Source organism: Apaloderma vittatum, unplaced genomic scaffold (assembly GCF_000703405.1).
Source record: "Apaloderma vittatum isolate BGI_N311 unplaced genomic scaffold, ASM70340v1 scaffold25964, whole genome shotgun sequence".
Lineage (NCBI taxonomy): Eukaryota > Metazoa > Chordata > Aves > Trogoniformes > Trogonidae > Apaloderma > Apaloderma vittatum.
The window spans coordinates 1-19,734 of record NW_009712510.1 but is presented as its reverse complement, the minus strand read 5'-3'; the positions used below and the strand labels follow the sequence as shown (position 1 = coordinate 19,734).

Genomic DNA, 19,734 nt, shown 5'->3' with positions numbered 1-19,734 from the left:
CTCTTGCCCTTTCTGGTAAGCAGTTAGTCACCTGAGGAAGTTCACTGGGACTATTCTGGAATCAAATTAATGTCTTTACCAGTACAGGTGAAGGTTTGATGATTTCTTCCTTAAGGGCCTTTGTGTCAAAGGTTTGATGAGTAAATAGAAACAAGCTTAATTAAACAAGCTTTTGTCACGCATTATGCATGAAACTGATAAATTAATGTTCAAGAAACCAGACTTTTTTCCGAAGCTTATGTTCTTTTTGGCCACAAACTTAACTTGTTTAAACAAAAGTACAGCTGGAACAAGGCAGTGAATTTGAATAGTGTGTTGCAAATTGCCTTGCAAACCAAGAATTAAGTAAAAATGAGAATTGCACATGGTTCACCTGCCAGGAGGTCTGCTTTAAAATGTGCTGTTGGTACACTGCTGCTTGCTGCGTAGGGAGGGTATGGCAGGTCCACGTGAATGCAGGAGACAGCAGAAAAGATCCAGCAAGATGCAGAAATGGAGCAAATAGGTGGTGAGTGTTTGTAATGATCAGCTGAATTAAACTGACTATTTTGAATTAGCCATAGGCTAAGAGTCATGCTACTTTAAATTCATTGCAAGGACAAAAGATAAGTGATGTAGGATTGGCATCAAAGCCCTGTATAGGGTAATAATTTTGTTGTGAGAGTCTCTTAATTCTTTTGAGCTGTCATTCTTGCATTTAAGCCCTTGACATAAATGTTTTTACCTTCCTTTTTCTCTGCCATATATAAATAGATACAAATCTTCCTTTTTTTTTTCTCCCCCTCCTAATTCCAGGGAAGCTTCTTGCGCCTTTATTATCCATCATGCGATGCCGCAGATAACGAGGAGGCACGGTGGATCCCAGATAAAGAGTACTATCAGGGACTCTCTGACTTCCTGAACCTGTACCGAGCTGTAGGAGAAAGGCTTTTCCAGTACTACGTTGGTAAGGCTGGCTTTGCTTTAATTCCTTGACTAGTGCAAGGGCATAAGCTCTGCATGCAGATCGCTGCCTCACCGCTCTGTGAGCAGTGTCTGACTGCTGCAGGACTAAAAAACAGTTTTTCCCAAAGAAGTAAGTTTGTTTGGGATGGGTTTGTGTAGTGAGGCTCAGTGCTGGATGTGACCCAGTTCTCAGGCAGACCTGCTGTCCCTCACTGCTATCAACAGGAGTGTCTTGGCCACTTGCTCCAGGAAGTGGTTGGGTGAGCTGCACCTTTGTGTCAGGATTTAAATCCCACAGGGAAGCGTGCAAATAGGCAAAGGTCAGACAGATACTAAGGTCAGAATACCAACGAGACTTGGATGCCTGACTATTCTCAAAAATCTGTTCTTGTAGGGTTTAAAAGATATGTAGGCTTTGTGCCAGGCTATGAATGGAAGGAGGAGAAGGAAAGTATCTACTGCCAAGTAGAATGTATTTTCAGAATCAGATCTGTATTTGTCTTCTGTATTTTAACAATGAGATTTAGTACCTTATCTTCAGATGATGGCTCTGTAATCAGTGGTCACCAGATTTGTGGGATCTCTCCCACGGGAACAAACACTTTCTCTCACTGCAGTAATAATGACATACATTTCAATTTCTATCTAGGTTCAGTGACCTGTCCTGCAAAGTCAAATGCCGCTTTTAAGCCAGGAGAAAAATACCCACTCCTCATTTTTTCCCATGGACTTGGAGCTTTTCGGTAACTCCTCAGTTTGTTGACAAACTGTTTTTTGTCATCTGTGGGGACAGCAGTATCCAAGGATTGTTCTGAACAGATTTTTCGTAGGGGGCTGAGATCCCTGTGGGTTTGAAACAGATTTGAAGAACAGGCTGCTGCGTATCAGGATGCCTCCACTGAAATCAACAGCAGTAAATAAAAGCAGGGTTGTTGCATTTATCTGTGTTTTCCCTTTGTATTCTGGGGGTAAAGCTGTTCACCATAAGCATGTTGTGAAGATTAGCTAGCTGATTTTTGGACAGCTCTCCAAAGATGCAAAGCATCCTATGAAGTGTTAAATGTTTAAAATCATTAGCATTTTCCCTTCTGCAACAGTAGTGAGGTTTTGTGAACAGGATCTTGGTGCCCGGCATACAAAAGCCTGCTCTGCTGGTTGGCAAATTCAAACAGAAGAAACACAGGGTGGGGGCTAGTGCATATGGAATGTGGTTGATATTTAAAGACCAATGTAATTGAAGTAATTATGTGTCTCACCAGAGTGTGGTTTTATTTGTAGGACGATCTATTCCGCTATTTGCATAGAGATGGCTTCCCAGGGCTTCATAGTGGCTGCTGTGGAGCACAGGTGCGTATACTGCGTGTTTTGGAGTTCTGATGGAAAGAAGCTTTCTCACATTGAAAGAATGTTACTTATTCTGAAGAAGAACTTGTGGGGTTTTTTAAAACAAACTAATATACCTTCTTGAGCCCTGGCCACACCTGCTGAGATAAGCCCTTGAATGGAAAGTCCCAGGATAGATACCATTTGTCATTCTTTAGGCATGTTATTTTTCTCTCTCTTATTGTTATAACCCAGAGAATTTAAAGGAGGTGGGAGTTTTGGTGGGGTTATTACAATATTTAGAAAGTCTCTCTACAGTCAGTTGTGACTGCAGCAACAGTGGCTGGTAGCTGGATCTCTTGAGATATGTGAAATCTAAAACTGGCTGATTTCATCCCAAACCAAACTGAGTACATCCCCACACAAATAACCTTTTGTTGATATTACAGAGATGAATCTGCTTCGGCAACATATTATTTAAAAAAAAAGTCCCTTTCCCAACCACAGGAAGAGTCTACATCAAACATGGAGAAGGAGTGGATCTACTACAGGAAACTAAAAATGGGAGAGGAAGAATTCGCCACAAGCAGGTACTCATCCTGGCTCTGTGCTCTCGAAGAGAGGCAGGACTGGTGTGTTTAGGACTAACTGGCAGATTCTTTCCCTGTGGCCATGTCTACAGGCTTCTGCCACAACTCAGGGGATATATAAAAGGGCAGCAAGTCCTTTGTTCCTGAAGAAGCCAAAGCCAACAACAGCTTTCTTCAGCACATAAACTACTTCCTCAACAAGGCTTTCTCTTGAAGTTGCGCTGTCAGGCTTAGTCAGCTGTTTCTCCTCTGGCTCCACTCAGCTTTCTGTTTCTTCACACTTCTGCTGCCCAGCCCAGTCTTTAAGTGACACAGAATTGAACTCAAATGTTTGTGTGGCCTCGGGCTTACTTCAGCTTTTGTTTACTGTTGGATAGCAAGAAGAATCTTTAACAGGGTTTACAGCAATGTAAACAGCGCAGGCTTCCTGATTAGAAGCAGCACCCACACTAGATGGAATATGGCCACGCTGACGAGCTCCTCCAAGCACAGGCTTGACCTTTAAAATATGGGAGTGTTTTCTTCCAGCTAACGCAAACTCAGCCAGGGAGGCATTTATCTCCCTGGGCCACACAGACAGCGGTACAAGCATAATTTCCTGCATGCATACACCATCCTACTTGCGAGTCTAAATATGTAATGTCTGAGCTTGCAGATAACCTCCAAAAGACACTGCCTGCAAATTTCACTAGTAGAGAAGTCAAGAGATAGAGATTTATTTGAAATTCAGTGATGTGCACACATGTTGCTGGCTGCACTGCAGTTCCCAAGGACTTTTTGAATCTTTTTCTTTTTGAAGGTTTTGTTTTACTGACATGTCAATGTCAAAACCCCTTCTTATACTGAACAATGACAACCTTTATTTGCAACAGCTTTACTACAGTTTGCAAGAATGTGCGTATACATCTGTGTATATATATCAAGACAGGCTTCTTGGCTGTTTCTTATTTCAGGTTTATCCAATGTAAAGACCATTTCAAAGCTCTTGAGCAGAAAAGGCAAGTGACATAACGACCTTTTCTCATCAAAGTGAGGATGAGGAGGAGCAGCGAGTCAGCCTTCCTTGTAGTTGTGTAACTTGAGCCTTTGCACATCCCAACAACCCCTTTCTGAGTAGCAACAGGGTGAGGGAGTTGAAGGTTTTTGGCTCATGTTGTAGGGACAAATTCCTCCTCGTGCCAAGGATCTATGCAAAAGCTTCAATGCTCTGAACCTCCAAAAGACAGTTTTGTTGTCAGTCAGACCTTGTCAGAGTTCTGTTTTACGGTTCCATTCTGCAGTTCAAAACAGTCATTAGCATATCAGACACTTGAGGGGGGAAAAAAAATATCAGACTGAGTTTTGTGTCCAAAGGACCAGCAAGCCTGGCAGCTGTCTGATAATTCCTTCCACTGATGTGCCCCAATGTCTGTTTCTCCCCAGGTGCAGCAAAGAGTGCAGGAGTGTATCAAAGCTCTCAACCTCATTCTTAAAATCAATTCAGGAGAGGAAGTGATGAATGTGCTGAGTTCCAACTTTGACTGGAATAGTCTAAAGGTGAGTGAAAGGCAGTGAACACATTTTATTAAATGTCTAATAACACTTTCTGGTTTCTCTCTTCCGTTTCTGAACTTGTTCCTGTAAACTATTCTGAAGATCACGCCATAGATCTATGAATATGTTCTCAAGTCATTCCAAGTTGGATAGATACTAATAGAGCTGAAATGATGTTCTTCCTACTTCAACAGGAACTATTGCCTAAAAAAATATTCCCTTTTGAAAACAAAAACAATTAAAAAAAAGTTTGGGAAAGAAAGTCTCTTACAGCACCTGGATTTTTTTGACAGGATTCTGTTGATACTAGCAGAATAGCTGTGATGGGACACTCTTTTGGTGGTGCTACAGTTATTGAGAGTCTCAGCAAAGAAATAAGATTCAGGTAAGTATGCAAAATGAGGCAAGAGACATTTTACACTTGAAAGGTCTGGAGCAGGAGACCTTCCCTAAAACCCCCCAACTACTAATTAGTTTTTAAAGAAGAGTTTTGGTTAGCGTGTCTTGTTTTCTCCAGCCGTGCTTCCTTCAACTGTGGGGATGTGGTGGAACATCATAGCTGTAGCATATTCTATCATAATGCTGTGGGACTGTGCAGAAGCTCCTGTGCCCAGCTGCACCTGGCAGCAGAGACCAGCAAACGCAATAATGGATCCTCTTCCCCCAGAGTAGAAATCATATGGAAACAAAATGATTCGTTACCCTCTTTACCTCTTTGGTCTATTGAGAGTTTGTCTCTCCCACGTCTCCTGCAAACCAAGGCATGCTGAGAACTTCCATACAAAGCTTTCTGCTTCTGTGACAATATCCAGTTATTTCTGACAGGTGTGGCATTGCCCTCGATGCATGGATGCTTCCAGTCAGCGATGAGATTTACCAAAACAGCGTCCAGCAACCACTGCTTTTTATCAACTCTGAAAAATTCCAGTGGGCTGATAATATCTTAAAGATGAAGAAGCTCAGCTCCAATGATACAAACAAGAAAATGATCACTATCAAGTAAGTATCTGGGATCCATCACTTCTGTGGTCAAAGAGGAATCTTTACTCTCTTGTTGGATCTGTTCAGTTTCATGAAACTGCAGAAGGACAGACACCCGCTACTCCCTCATGGCCCAGGTTTTCACTGCAGGATTAAATCAGACAGCAGGATGATCCCCCGCAGCGGAGGCCGAGACCTCTCTCAAAGCAGTCAGTATCCCTAAGTTTAAAACACCCAGGTCACATTTTGGTCTGGGCCTTGTGCACCATCTCTGTTTGAACCTGGTAATAATCCACCTCATACTCAGAGCAGAGACATAGCTTGGAGTTATTCCCATTGCAATTAATAGTGACTTAAAGTAATCATGTACAAAACTTCCTCCCTTCTGTGGATAGGACAGAATTTAGTGTTTATCTGGCACGCTCAGGATGTTACCCTCTTAGAGCTTCTGCTAAAGAAGAGAGCATAAGATCTGTGACTATCTTTGAAGAAGTCTGTGCAACCCATGGCATCTTTTCGTCAGACAACTGCGTTCTTTCTCATAAGCCTGCTGATCACTCTTCTGTTTGCAGGGGGACAGTACATCAGAGCTTTCCTGACTTTACCTTTGTGAGCGGAGAAATCATTGGAAGATTTTTCAAATTAAAAGGAGAAATAGATCCAAATGAAGCTATTGATATAAGCAATCATGCTTCCTTAGCGTTCCTGCAGAAACATTTGAGTAAGTAGCTGTGTACATTTAAGCATGAAGTTAAACTAATACTTAGTTCCTCTGAAGCTTTTTGTATAACCATTCTGTTTAGAACAAGATCAAAAGTGCGTCAGAAAAGTTTAAGTAAAAAACTGACAGGTTTGTTAGTTACTTTTGTACTCTAAGCAATTTGGAGGAAGAACACTGCAGTTTTATTCCCTCCTTAAAACATCACGCCTCCCCTCCTTTGCCAAGTTGATCCGTCTGTCCCATAATTTCTTTTTAGCTTCATAAAAATAGCTTTACAAAAGACTGACTCAGATCATTACCACTTGGGTTTTCTTTCCCTCATTTTATAGGTCTTAAGAATGATTTCGATAAGTGGGATTCTCTTGTGGATGGCATAGGAGCCAACGTTATTCCTGGTACCAATATTGACTTATCTCCAGCTGAACCTAAATAAGGAGTACAAAGAAGGACTGAAAATGCCACAGACATCAGGACACTAATGCTGGCCAGACAGTGCTTGGACATGTGATAGCATTGGCCACCTACAAAGCTTCTGGGGTACAGAACACACAAAAAAGTAAAATAAATGAGGCATTAGGCTACATCGCAAAAATGCAGAGAGGTTTTAGTTCAAATGAGTTAGTGGGATTCTCTGAAACACTGCAACAGGCCTTCTGCTTTATAGGCGCTTGATGGTAATTTAAACACTTTTTCTCTGCAACCTTGATTCTATATCAGAACCAGAAAGAGATTAAGCTCCAATGAATTCCACTAAAGTTCTGCTTGCCAAGCTTTAAATCAAGCAAGCCTTTTTTGCAGTGTAAGAAGAAAAAATAGTCTTTGTTATTAAACTACTTGGTATTTCATCTGTGCTCTGACAGCAGCTGAGAGTTGGAGCAAGTCTGGAGAGGTGCCAGTGCCAGACTTTAAATTAAAGAGTCACAGTGAAAACTACAGGAAATAGGTTAAGATAACAGCAGAGAAAAGTGTTTGTTCAGACACAGGACTTCTCACCTGAACTTAATCCACTTACATTTAGATCTGTGTTTTAGGCCATACTCAGAGGATGTTTCCATTCCAAAAGCTGCTGAAACGGTCCCTTTTGTTGTAGCCACTGTTAATTCCCCCTTAGGCAAACCTCTGAGCCGCTCCTCTGTTGTTAACCTCGACATTACCACTACAGCAGAGATGTGTCACTTCTACCACTCCCTTTAAAAAGGACTATGTAAGCATTGCTTGATCATCCTGAGGTCTGTCAGGGTTGTAATGCTCTCCAGACACTCATCTTCATCCAGGCTCTAGCACTGCTGTCTGCATCTGGCGGCAGAAGCGGCTGCCTATGTGGCTGGCTAAATGCAGCTCTGATTTTCAGATCAAAACTCTCTGAAGCTGCCCCATGGAAGGGCAGCTTCTAAGTGAAGAAGCCTTGCAAAGGGGGGACTGCTTCTAACTGTAGCCTTTTCATTTCAAAATCAGGTTACAGACAAAACAACTGAAGCAACCAGCACAAGCAAAGTTAACAGTGTAATTATTTATGTAGTCTGTAATATTAACATGAGATTCCAACAACATCTTCTCAGAATTTAATTTAATTATTTCCAGCCTATCAGACATCTTGTCTCTTTTTTGGGAATAAACATGTTTCTCTTAGTGAATATGCATTTGAGATCTACTGTGGTACTCAGTCAATTACCCTGTCAGAGGTCTTGGGTTCCTGAAACACTACAGCAGCATGAAAAATCCACAGCCTCTGAAGAGGAGGGAAGAAGCAGTGCTATATAGAAGCATTAAAAAGGACTGGGAAAAAAAACAAAAACAAAAAAACACCTCCTTTTCTATTTTCCCCTGCATGGGGAGAAGAATAAAAAGTGAGATAAGCTGCAGCTGTTTTAAGAAGTCCTTGCCAGACTGTACACATGCAGGAACAAAACTATTCTACTAGACTGGCTTCACGTTTAGGGGAAAGGCTTCATCTTCCATTAGTGCAGTTATGGCCACATCATAAATACAAATTCAATTTTGTACATGACTGTCATGTTTCAGAGCACTTGCCATAGTGCTCTAGAGAGCCACTTAGGATCAAAACAGAACCAGGAACAGCAGATTGTGCACAGCTACATCTGACTGCAGTAGTAAACTTGGAAGAAAGATACTCAGTATGGACACAGCATTTGGGCTTATGAAAAGGGAAAGAAGTCATTAATAAGACGCTCATAGGTGTATGCCAGCGAAACTTTTATTCCAGTGTCTTGCATTGCTTTATAACGGCACCAAATGCAAGATTCCAAACCAAAACCAACTTATGTTCCCTTACTGGAAAAAAACTCCTCTCCCTCCACCCCCAAAATAAACACCCTCAACTTTTCTGAGAAAAAAACCCCCACACTCAACAATGCAACTTTTCAAAAAGCAAACATCACAAAGCAGTATTGTACAACACAGTAGCCTCTACAGCAACTCACAAGAAATCTTTGTTCAAGAACCACCCACCAGCAGCTAGATACAAGTTGGTGCGCTCACACATGAGCCAAGAGGCAAATTCTTATTTAAGTAAAGCAGGTACAGCTGTGGGAAGCTGACCATAGCAATCTACCAACAGGCACTCCTTGACAGGGAAGTATGTTAGGAACAGGTATTTGCTCAGTTAGGCAGAAGAAACCCTCCATGCTTTGCTTGTATTGTTCCCATGGAAACACACTTCCACAGAAGTGTTTGTGTACCCAGGTACTTGTTAGCTTCACAGGGCAAACGTGTCACTTGGTTTCAGGAATGTTGGAGGAACGTGAGGATCTTCAGCTAAATGTGAACTGCAGCCAGTTTGCTTTTCTACGAGGGATAAAACCAGACCCATCAAGATGTTTCTATGTGTTAGTATCTAAAGTCATAGCTCTACAAGGCTTCAGAGTAAGTGCCATCAACATACTGGACCACATTAAAAGACTACTCTTACAAAAAGTTATCTTGTAAGGATAAGACAGTACAAACAACAGAACTGCCTGAGCAAATGAAGCAAGGAGTGCTCCTAGATTTCAGTTACAAGTTCAAGGCACTCAGTCCTTCAATAGGGTGAGCATAAGCCACTGCAAGGGTTTTTGCATCTTGTGGATCAGGTACCTTCTACTCAAACTGCCTTCCCGGGCAGTGACCCAAGTGGGCAGCAGGATGCAGTTCTGCACCGTGTGGCTGCATGACCTCAGCTCACGTTTTCCCTCCTGTTGCTGAGGGGGTGCATAGACTAAAGCCATGCAAAGCATTCAAGAACACAGAGAGTGGGCAAAAATAATTAACAACCAAAGAGTGGAAAAAACCTAAAATGAAGTGGTAAAAACTGGAAGTATTATCAAAGCCAGAAACAGCAAGATCAAGGATGATCCTGCATTTGAGTGACACAGTCAAGGGAGGATTTGTAGATTCATCAGTTTAACATCAAGATGCTAATTTGAACACTGAAAACAAAATGCTACCTCTGTTTAAGCTTAGTTCAGTCTCCATCAGGCAACAGGAACAAGTTGCCCAGAGAGGTTCTGGAGTCTCTGTCCTTGGATAAATGTCAGATCTGAAAGGAAGGTCTTAAGCAACTTGATTTGGCTGACTCTGCTTTGAGCATCTCCAAAGGTGCCCTTTTGCCAAAATTGCTCTGTTTCCATGGATTATAGAAATGGTATATAATGAGAAAGAACCTGGGCTATTTTCTTTGACACATAAAATAGGTGTTCACCAGGAACACTTCAAAATTTAAGTAACACTGAAAACATGCAGGCACTATTCACAAACTACCCTTGCAACAACTAAGATGTTATTAAGGGTTCAGATTCATAGACCAAGATCTATTAAGGTCCTGAGCCATTCAAATCCCAACCACAATGCTTACTGGAGTCTGCCTACCAGTCACTCACCTCGGAAACGTGAGCAAGAGTGACCGATGGTGACCGATGCTCAAAACTCTACCAAAAAAAAAAAAAAAAATCTCAACTTAGGTGTACCACTCCAGCTTGTCTGAGAGGCTCAATCCACTAGGTTGGATAAATAAATATTAAATTGATTCCTAGTCCGAGTAGCAGCTTTTGTTGCATGTATTTACCCTTAAACTAACAGTACATATGCTGATGCTACTAAGAAAACAATCTTAAGAGTAAATAAGCAAGGTGAAAAATTAAAGTTTTAACTTTCTAAAATATTTTCTAAAATAAAGTATTTTTTAGAAAATTGGAAAGCATCCAAATACCAAGTACCCAACCTCTTTGGGAAGTTTAAGGTAGTCTTACCTTGAAGTAAGGACTCCTCTGGTAAGGACTGCAAGTTTTCTGTTGCAGGAGTTATTGCCTAAACAAAAGGGAATTCTGTTAGCATGCTGGCACTATTGCCAAGATAGTTTTCCATTAAGGTACGTCCTTTAATACTAGACTAACTTTACATCAGCACTGCCGGACTCTTATTTGCCACCATGTTTCACCTCTTATAACTCACTACAGAAGTTTACTGCCCACTTTTTGCTTTGATGCAAGCACTGCATGTTAAGAATAAACTGGAAATTCATTCTGTTATCACTGGCCGACAATCTGAATGCTGGGTTCCAGGTGTGAATTTTTTCATTTCTTAGTACTTCATGAAGAACACTGGTGAAAATCTTATTTCCCAACTGCTTTGTAACAGAGGTATTATTCATGATTTATCAGTTAGTTGCATGCTCTACTAGCATCATCTATCAAAAGTCTGTATATCAGCGTTGTTCTGCAGTGCTTGATTAACAGTAAAGTTCCAGTAATGTTTCTTCCTTCAAACTGTTTTCATTAATCTATTCCCAGACTGAATTCACAGCGCTCAGGCCAAATAGCTGGCAGCTTATATAAGTCTAGATAAATAGCTTAAAAAACCTCTATGATTTCTATACATAAGTTCTATAATTTCTATAGTCTCCATGGAGATCTATTAGAGAAAGAAGGACAATATGTCTTAAAAATATTGTGCTTCCAGCAGTTGGCAGGAGAGCAGAGATTTAGAATAACACTACTTGGTGAGACACTGGAACAGGCTGGTGAGACCCTGGCACAGGTTGCCCAGAGAGGGGGTGGAAGCCTCATCCCTGGAAGTTTTTAAGACCCAGCTGGATAAGGCTCTGGGCAGCCTGATCTAGTGGGGGATGTCCCTGCCCATGGCAGGGGGGTTGGAACTAGATGATCTTTAAGGTCCCTTCCAACCCTGACAATTCTGCAATTCTGTGATTCTATTCTATACTTTGCTGTTCTGTTCTCATGGTGACACAAGAAGTATCACAACTAAGCTCAGAGCAGCCTTTTTAAAACTCAGCACTGTCCTGCCCAGCCCAATCCCACACCACCATACCTCAGGTGACCTGCAATGAATGCCATTCCAAACGTTCTCAGGATCCACAATCTCCTCACTGCCACTGGAGAGATTCAAGACCTGTACGGACATGAGCCAAATAGCATCTAGCACAGCAGGGGATCCTACGAGTACACTGAGCAAGTAAGACACAGTGGTAGGAAAACATAATAGAGGCTTCCCTTTGTCCTCTAGGATGAAGGCTAGAGGAAAGCCTTTGAGAAGGTTTTCAGCCTGTATCTTGCAAGGAAGAGTAAGTTAACCTCTGATAAAGCTGAATATTACTACTGATTCTGCTCAAGGCTCTCCCAGGCTGCTAACCTAAGTATGGTGAGAGAGGAAGGCTGGAAAACATCTCTTAGAACAGAACAAGTAGGAAACTGAGGAACAGAGATTCCACTACATACCTGACACCCGTATGAATACAGACACCTAAAGCTGAACTCAGCTAAGCAATCTACCAGCAAAAGAACCGGCTTGCATGATCTCAGGCATTCAATCTTCCAAAAAAAGTTACTTTTAGGAAACCATCTTTAGAATTTGAAATCTCGAGCTACAACTTAAAGGCCCTTTTATGTAAGCATAACGTCTGTGCATAGGTGTACATTAACACTCCCTCTGAACTAGAGGAAGACTTATCATTCATCCCACAGCTTAAACAGCAGTAGAACAAGCCAGCTCATTAGACTGTGACTGTTAAAGTTACGTCCCACCAACCACTAATTCAATATACATTTCACTGAAGTGGGAATAGTTATGAATTCATTATGGTATAATTTAAGTTTCTTCCCAAGTTTCTACTGTTCTACCACCAAATCTTAAAACAAAACAAAAACAAAACACCAAACTGTAAAATAAAGCCAAGTTTCATGAGCATTCAATGCTAACACAGCTCCACAGGAGAACATTAACTTGCAGACAATATAGAACCACACATAGGAGTTTGTATCTCAACCCAAATCCAGATCCTTCAGCCTTCACAATCAATGCAGGGGAGCAAGATATGAAGGGAGTATCAAGTGTTGACATACAGCATCTACTCAGAATGAGACAGGGCTGTTTCCTGTAAGGAAACACGGCTGGGTAGCCTGCAAGACCAGAATTAGCGTTTGCAATATCAAGTCTTAAATTTCGTAATAGGCTTCTGTAAAATATTCACAGGTTGGAGGAAGACCAAAGAGCCAGATCTTAAGAATACAGAAGTATTCAAACCATACTTACCCTGGTACCTTTTTCAGATATCTCCAAAATACGAGCCTCGCACCATTTCAGAGAGGTCCACACCACACATTTGGAACCAATGGCAAAGCCCTTCAGATTACATGTATACTCATGGTGTTCTACAAAAATGATGACACATCAATGAACGAGGAAGAAAGGAAAACACAAACACAACCCCTCCGAGAACTCCAACGCCTCACAACCCTGCTCTTATATTCCTCTGCCTCCTCCAAACTACTTTTCCTTAATAGACATTTGAAAGTAAAAAGCATCCTCCTGAACGGTCTTGAAAGTGCATTTCATGTCCAGAAACAAATCCCCAATCATAAAATCAATAACCTCTCAAAGGAAGATTAGTTGCTGTTACACTGTTACATTATCCATGAGGTACTACACTTAATCTGATCTCAGCCCACCAAACCTTAGTGAAGTTAACACTAATCAACTTATTAGGGAACAAAAACTAGGTTTCTATAAGAAAGCTATTTGAATGTGCACATTTTGTTTATCTAATTACTTAAAACCAGACACTTTACCTGCACTGCAGCCAGCCAAGTTCTCATTTTGCTTTTTTTCTACTTCTTCATCCCCAGGCTTACAGTCTGAAGACCACACATGCTTATTTCCACATTCTTTTAATGAGTCAGTCAAGTCTTGTTTCATCCATTCTTCCACATAACAGTCATCTCTCTTCTTCTGCCACTCCTTATGTTTCTCAACTTTGCGGTCACGTGATTTTGCAGTGCAAACAGGCCTCCGATTCGTTAAGTCTTTTGTAACAAATGGAAACTGGCTTCCACTATTTGCAGAGCTTTGCAGTGCAGTGTCTTCCAACCCTAACAAGTCTTCCTCCCTGTCTTCCTGAGATGGCTGCACATCAGGTATCACAAGGTCCAGAAGCTGCTCAATTTCAGCACCTAGCATTGACAGCACGTCATGGGTCTTCAGGTCCAGTTGTGTATCAGGTCCGTCACCAGACGAAGACAGGCTTAGGCGAGGAGGCTCTACGCCTGTCCACTCTTGTATAGCTCCTGCTTTACGAATTCCAGACAAATCCAATTCCAATTTCTTTGCATTGTCTTCCAAAGCAAGCTGAACATCAGACAGAATAGGCTCTACTGTCTTCTCTCCATCACTGACTGAAGGCACCAAGGACTCTCTCTCATTAAGCGATGGTAAGATTTCAAGACATTTCAGAGTTGCCATCTGCCCCATCTCCTCATTCTCAACTGGCAGCTCAAACAGTTCCCATTCCAACACTTTCTCTCTTGCTTCGCTGCCTGAAGCTGTCTGCGTTTCAAGTGACTTTGCTTCCAGAGCTTCCTTTGCTTCTTCACAGGAGGACTGCACTGGAAGCACCTCTAGCTCCAGTATGACCTCTTTTAGATGATCAAAAAAAGAGGGCATTTGTAATTGATCCAGTTCTACTAACGATGTCATTTCATCACTTGAAGGCAACTGTGCCTGGAGCTTTGGCCATCTTGGTACTTGTTCATTTCCTGGGAAAAAATTGGCTGCTGAAGCATGGCCTGTCAGTTCTTCTTTCAGCTCAGCATCCTCTTCAAGCAGTACTTCAGATAATTCTTGTTCTGCAGCTTTCATTGTACTCTCCAAAACATGAAGACTGCAGCTTCTTGTTGTTTCTAGTAATACACGGCTGTCGTGCTCTCCTTCAGATAAAGGTGTCTCTTTATCAAAGTTGCTTTGATGCTCAGCTGTTTCACACCCATCGTCAGCCTTCCCAGACACATACTCAACAGCTCCCACCGACACATTTGCTTCTACAGTATTTAAACACTCAGAAGTTACTTCTAGGAAAGGCTCAGAACAAAACAAAGCACTTTCAGTTTCTTCTTCAGCTAACCCACAAGCAGCAGTAGTTTCTCTTTTAAGACCAAGGTCTGTATCACTGTTGGAGCATTTCTTTTCCTTTAAGGGGTCCTCAAGGTTTGAGAAAGCATTGTCACCAGCTCCTTTATTAGCCTTCCAGAAAGGCTTCATCACTTCGTTAATACTCTTGCCAGAAGCTTCCAGCTTGACAACAGACAGAGGGACTTCTGAAACTTTCTCTTGCCGAGTTTCTGTTACTTCAGCTTCTAACAAGATGTCTTTGGTGATATCGCAAAACTTCTCTTTTGCTTCACTAAGCCATGAGCCCTCTGAGGGATCAAAACCTGACAGAGAGCAAGCAAATGCTTGATTAGGTACCTGGAGCAACTCACATGGAATCTGTTTGACCATTGCCATGCTAACAGCTTCCTCACTTCCATAATCCATGTGTTGAACAACTACATCATCACCTTTTAGGCTGATGACTTTAGCTCTGTAGAACTTCCCATCTTGACTGTATTTTGCTAGAAAAATATCACCACTTTTAATACAAGATTCCAAATCATTCAAAGAGTTTAGTCCAAGGTTTTCAGCTTCCTCTATTTTTTTCTCTATGTAGTTGATGTCTACTGTATCAGCACTGCAACTCCAAAAGTATTCCGGACCATTTACCACCGTGACATAAATTTTTACAGTCTGACCTGGCTCTGGAAACTTCCAGGTAAATGACTTACAATCACTTACACCGGAAATTTCATTTTGTGCCTGAGGAGGCAAAGGTTCACACACAGTAACCACGTCTCCGTTCTCTCTTTCATCAAGTATTTCTGTTGAACAAGATCTTTCCTTATTTGCAAGATTTTCATCAGCTAAATCCACTGTTATTATACCTTTATGGTCACTGAGAATAACTTCCCATTTATTGTCAATCTTCTCTACAAATTCACACGTTAATAGAACTTCACTTGTTCTCTTGATGAAGTCAAGCACTGCTTTCTCTGTCCAGCCTGTATTTTTTTTGCATTTAAGTCCACCTAGGAAGCAGTGAATGCTCATTCCTGGAATAGATGACAAGTCTTCAGGGAGTCTGTGTGCCTGATCAACATTAATTACTGAACTATTACCATAATCAATGTATTGTATACTTATCAAATTATCAGAAGTCTTCTCCCTTACTAAGGCTCGATACCGCAGGCTGTCTTCTGAATAAACAGCACTGATTAAGTCTCCCACTTGGAAAAGCTGTCCACAAGGGCTCGTTGCTTGTGTCCCATTGTTTAAGCTTTCTGAAATGCTGTTAAGCTGAGCCTCGTCACTTTCTAGCTGAACATAAAAATCCAGTGGATTATTTACATAAGACACATACACTGACACTTTAAGTGCTGGCACTATCTTCTGTTGCAGTGGATCAGATACATTTTTAACCATTATACACTTGCCCTGGGCAGCAGATTTAATATCCGTCTGCGCATCCGTCTGTGCATCCATCTGCGCATCCATCTGCACGGAGAGCAGAGACTTCTCAGCTTTATTTAACAGAAAAGAATCCTTCTTACTCCTAGGCGTTTTGTCAGATTCTAATCTAGCTGCCTGATCTCCCGTTACAGAAGTCTGGAAAAGCTTTACATCTTCTTTGAAGCACCTTTTGCTACTCCTCATTCCTCCCTGGGCTTCAGATCTGCATTTTTTTCTTTCAAGAGGCTTACCTGCATTTGAACAGGTCTCTGCAGTCTCACGCCTCTCATTCACATCTGTATTTCCAGAGCACAAAGCTTCATTTTCTCCAGGCACGGACAGTCCCGTACCACTTATTAAGCACATCTCTTCCTTCAGTTTTGCATTAATTTGAGTATTACCATCAAACAACTCAATCATCAGTTTACCATCTGATTCCTTTCCTACTACTGTAGCTTTTAATTGCCTTTCAAGGACAGCTTGCTTAAACCATGCTGTAGCTTCTTTGGGACCACAAGTTATATCAGATAAGGAACATTTTATGGCTTGCATTGGCAAAAGCAAAATATCATAAGCATCACTTGGTAAAGGAAGCAGATTATCTTTCTCTGTTGTCTCTGTGTTCCCATAATCCACAAAGAAGACTTCCACATTCGGTTTTGTTTTCGTAACTACTCCCCTGTACCAACGATTGTCAGTATACTTTGCTAGACACAAGGTGCCAGACTCTGGCGAGGTTTTAAAGCTGGTCATTGTTTCACTTAGGCGGCTGATGTTATCAGTAAGCTTTGCTAAGACATCTGTACATCTTTCAAGTTGGCAGTAAAATGTCCACGGATCCTCGACATGCGTAATATAAACTTTTTCTTCGCTTCCAATTTTGATACCATGCATAGAATAATAGTAAGAACAAAGCTGAACCACGGATACAAGAGGCTCTTGTGAAGATAAAGGCCTGGCCACACCTCTCTCAGTCAGAAACTGGCAAGCACTCTGAAAAGGTGTCATCAAATCCACAATGTTAAACAGCTCCTTGTTGTTTATTGAAGCCAAGGCAAATATTGTGCACTTCAGTTCCAAGTGAGGTGACGAAGTATTAACAAACTCCTCAAAGGCCTGAACTGCTTCTTCATCCCAAACAAAAGGATCTTGACCATTTGGTTGAATTAAGTTGTAAAGGCTGCACCTGAAAGCCTGAGCCTCTAACTTAAGAAAGTGCTTATTAGTTGAGCGGAGGTTTGTTAGAGACACCAGCTCTCTGTTGCCATAGTCAACATAGACAACTTCTACTTTTTTTGCAGAAGGAACTTCACGAATAACTAAAGCCCTGTACCATTTTTCATCCTCTGAGTACTGGGCTAAACATACAGAATTTGGCCAAGCAGGTGGGTGGGATGAATTTTTGCAATACTCCTGAATTTCAGCCATTAACACCTTAAAGTCATGGCAATTTCTATTTAACTGACACCAAAAATTACTAGGATTTTCAACATACGAGACAACTACATTGACTGTATTTCCCACTGCTAACTGACCTCTATAACGAGATTTTGGCTCCATTTCCACATAATTCTGTCCCAAAGACACAGGCAGGTCTTCCTTGCCTTCACACTTCTGAGCAGGAAGAGATTTGCTACTTTCAGAACTGTGAATGGCTGCAACAGGGCACTCTCTGACCACCACAGCTGCAGAAGGATTAAGTCCTCCATCACTTCTCTTCAGGTCAGATTCCTCTTTGAGCCTGTTCTCTGCCTTAATCTCACTTTCCTCCTCAGCAGGTGCCGGGGAAGAGGCTTGGCTCAGAGCCTCATCACATGGGTTCTGGACAGCCTTAGGTATTTCATACTTCTGGTATTCAGCAAACCCTCCCTGGGCCATGAGTTTACTTACATTCTTCTCTCCTGATTGGGACTGGTCAAAAATTTCAACCATGTATTTGTCACCCTGCAGACTCAAAAAATGAACCTTAAGTGACTTGTTGAGTACAATCTCCCTGAAGGCAGACACAGATGATTCACTCCAGCTCCCTCTGGGAGGAGAGACACCTGCTAAACAACACTTCAGAGCTAAAGCAGGTACTTCCCCGAACCGAGGGAGCAGCTCCTTTACCGCACGCCGATCTACAGTTTCCATATTGCCTCTGTCCACCAGGTGTACTTCTACTCCACTGTCCAGTACGCTGGTGACCACCGCTCGACAAAACGCACCCTCTTTCTCACTGACACAACAAAGTGATCCAGGCTGTGGGTCCCACCCAGCACCACCCAGATTTGTGACATGGGAGTAAAAATTCCACATGCTCTGCCTCAGCTGCCTGAAGAGCTGGCGATGCTCATAGAGCTGCAGCCAAAACTCAGACGGATCTCGGAGATGGGAGACCTGCACGTTGTGGAACGCACCCAACTTCAGACGCACATCAACTACAGGAGCAGAGGCCAGATCTCTGTGCATTAAAGCAACAGGACATGCTCCTGCTGGCAATGCCAATTTTTCAGCTGTGGATTCTTCTACTTCCTCCAGCTCCCAAGCCGCAGTTTGGCTCACCAGGGAGCAAGCCCGCAACCCAAAAAGATGGTTCAAGTTGATGCCATTTTCCCCATAGAGGCTCACATAATACTGATGCTCAAAGGCGTTAAAGGCTTTGATGCAAGCACTCACTCCTTTGCCTAGCACCAATGCTTTTAGCTCATCGATCTGCAACGGTGACCAGCCACAACCACCATCTGAGACACCCTGGAGAGCACACGCGTAAGTCACCACCGGCAGGCGAAAACACTCAACAGGCAAACGGCGCAGGTTAGCTCTGGTCACGGGCTCCTTCCTGCCATAGTCCACAAAGATCACTAGAGCCACTTGCTGGTCCTGCTCCCCAGCAGTAAGCTCCAGCAGGAGTGCACGGCACCACCGGCCATCTATGCCACGGGCAGCACAGGGCGAGCCCACTGTGGGTAATATATCCTCCTCCCACCAGTCATAACTGTGGTGCATAGTATCAGAAAGGCAATGGATCTCCTGGGACAGGCTCTGCAACTGGCAGTAGATGTGGTGTGGATCAGAGACATGGGTCACTACGACACACTCTGTCGCGCCCAACTGAAGCCGCGGGTAGAAGTAATCCAAGGCTGGCAACACAGGCTGATAGAAGAGCAGAGCATGGAGAAACTGTGGCACTGAAGAAGTCACAAGAGAACACGTTTGCAGTCTCGGCTGACTCCTTAAGTGGCCATAAGTTAGGCAGCGCCTGAGCACCTGGCAGAACCAACTGGGAGTGACCTTCTTAGCCAGTCCCAGGTGATGCATCTGGGCCACGAGCTGGGGCAACTCAAGCAGCATAAGCTGTGGTGTCATCACCTCCTGCACCACGCCAGACACCTCCTTGCCCTGCAGGCAGACAAGGAACTCCATAGCCTCCACTGTCCAGGTAGGGACTGGTGCATTGTCATAGGCTGCCACCCTGGGACCTCCAGAGGGCATGACATCAGCCACAATACAGCCCAGCACCTCCGGAGGCACGTCGAAAAATTCCTTGGAACCCCTTGACAGGTAATAGGCAGATGTAACCACTGTGCAGCCCTCGTCAATCAGGAACACGCGGTAGTTTTTACCATGGCGACTCACCACGCAGCAGCGGTACCAGAGCCCGACCACCTCCACCAGGCCCAAGTCTCCAGTGCACAGCTCAGCCCCACCGGTCACCATCCCACCGGGAGCAGCTGGGGAGGCCGCCAAGCGCGGGCCCACCGCCGCCTGGATCTCCTGACGGAGGCTGACATAGTCGGCGCTGCGCTCGCCCAGCAGCCCCCACAGCCGCAC

General features: G+C 43.0%; 2 protein-coding genes across 2 annotated transcripts in view; one reads left to right on the top strand and one right to left on the bottom strand.

The window, feature by feature from the left end:
• Positions 1–6,648, top strand: part of LOC104272906 (platelet-activating factor acetylhydrolase-like) — a 7,560-nt gene extending 912 nt beyond the window's left edge. The window contains 10 exon segments of the mRNA XM_009868021.1: positions 796–946; positions 1,595–1,688; positions 2,224–2,292; positions 2,718–2,842; positions 2,845–2,858; positions 4,281–4,394; positions 4,685–4,776; positions 5,217–5,390; positions 5,945–6,093; positions 6,423–6,648. Coding sequence (XP_009866323.1) covers positions 796–946; positions 1,595–1,688; positions 2,224–2,292; positions 2,718–2,842; positions 2,845–2,858; positions 4,281–4,394; positions 4,685–4,776; positions 5,217–5,390; positions 5,945–6,093; positions 6,423–6,526 — 1,086 coding nt within the window. The 3' untranslated portion in view covers positions 6,527–6,648.
• A 3,360-nt stretch (positions 6,649–10,008) lies between these two features.
• TDRD6 (tudor domain containing 6) lies at positions 10,009–19,731 on the bottom strand (the record flags this gene model as incomplete). Its single annotated transcript, XM_009868022.1, has 5 exons — positions 10,009–10,016; positions 10,305–10,395; positions 11,416–11,496; positions 12,637–12,755; positions 13,173–19,731. Coding segments are annotated over 5 exons (6,858 nt in total), but the record flags the coding sequence as incomplete, so codon positions are not given.
• Positions 19,732–19,734: the final 3 nt, after the last annotated feature.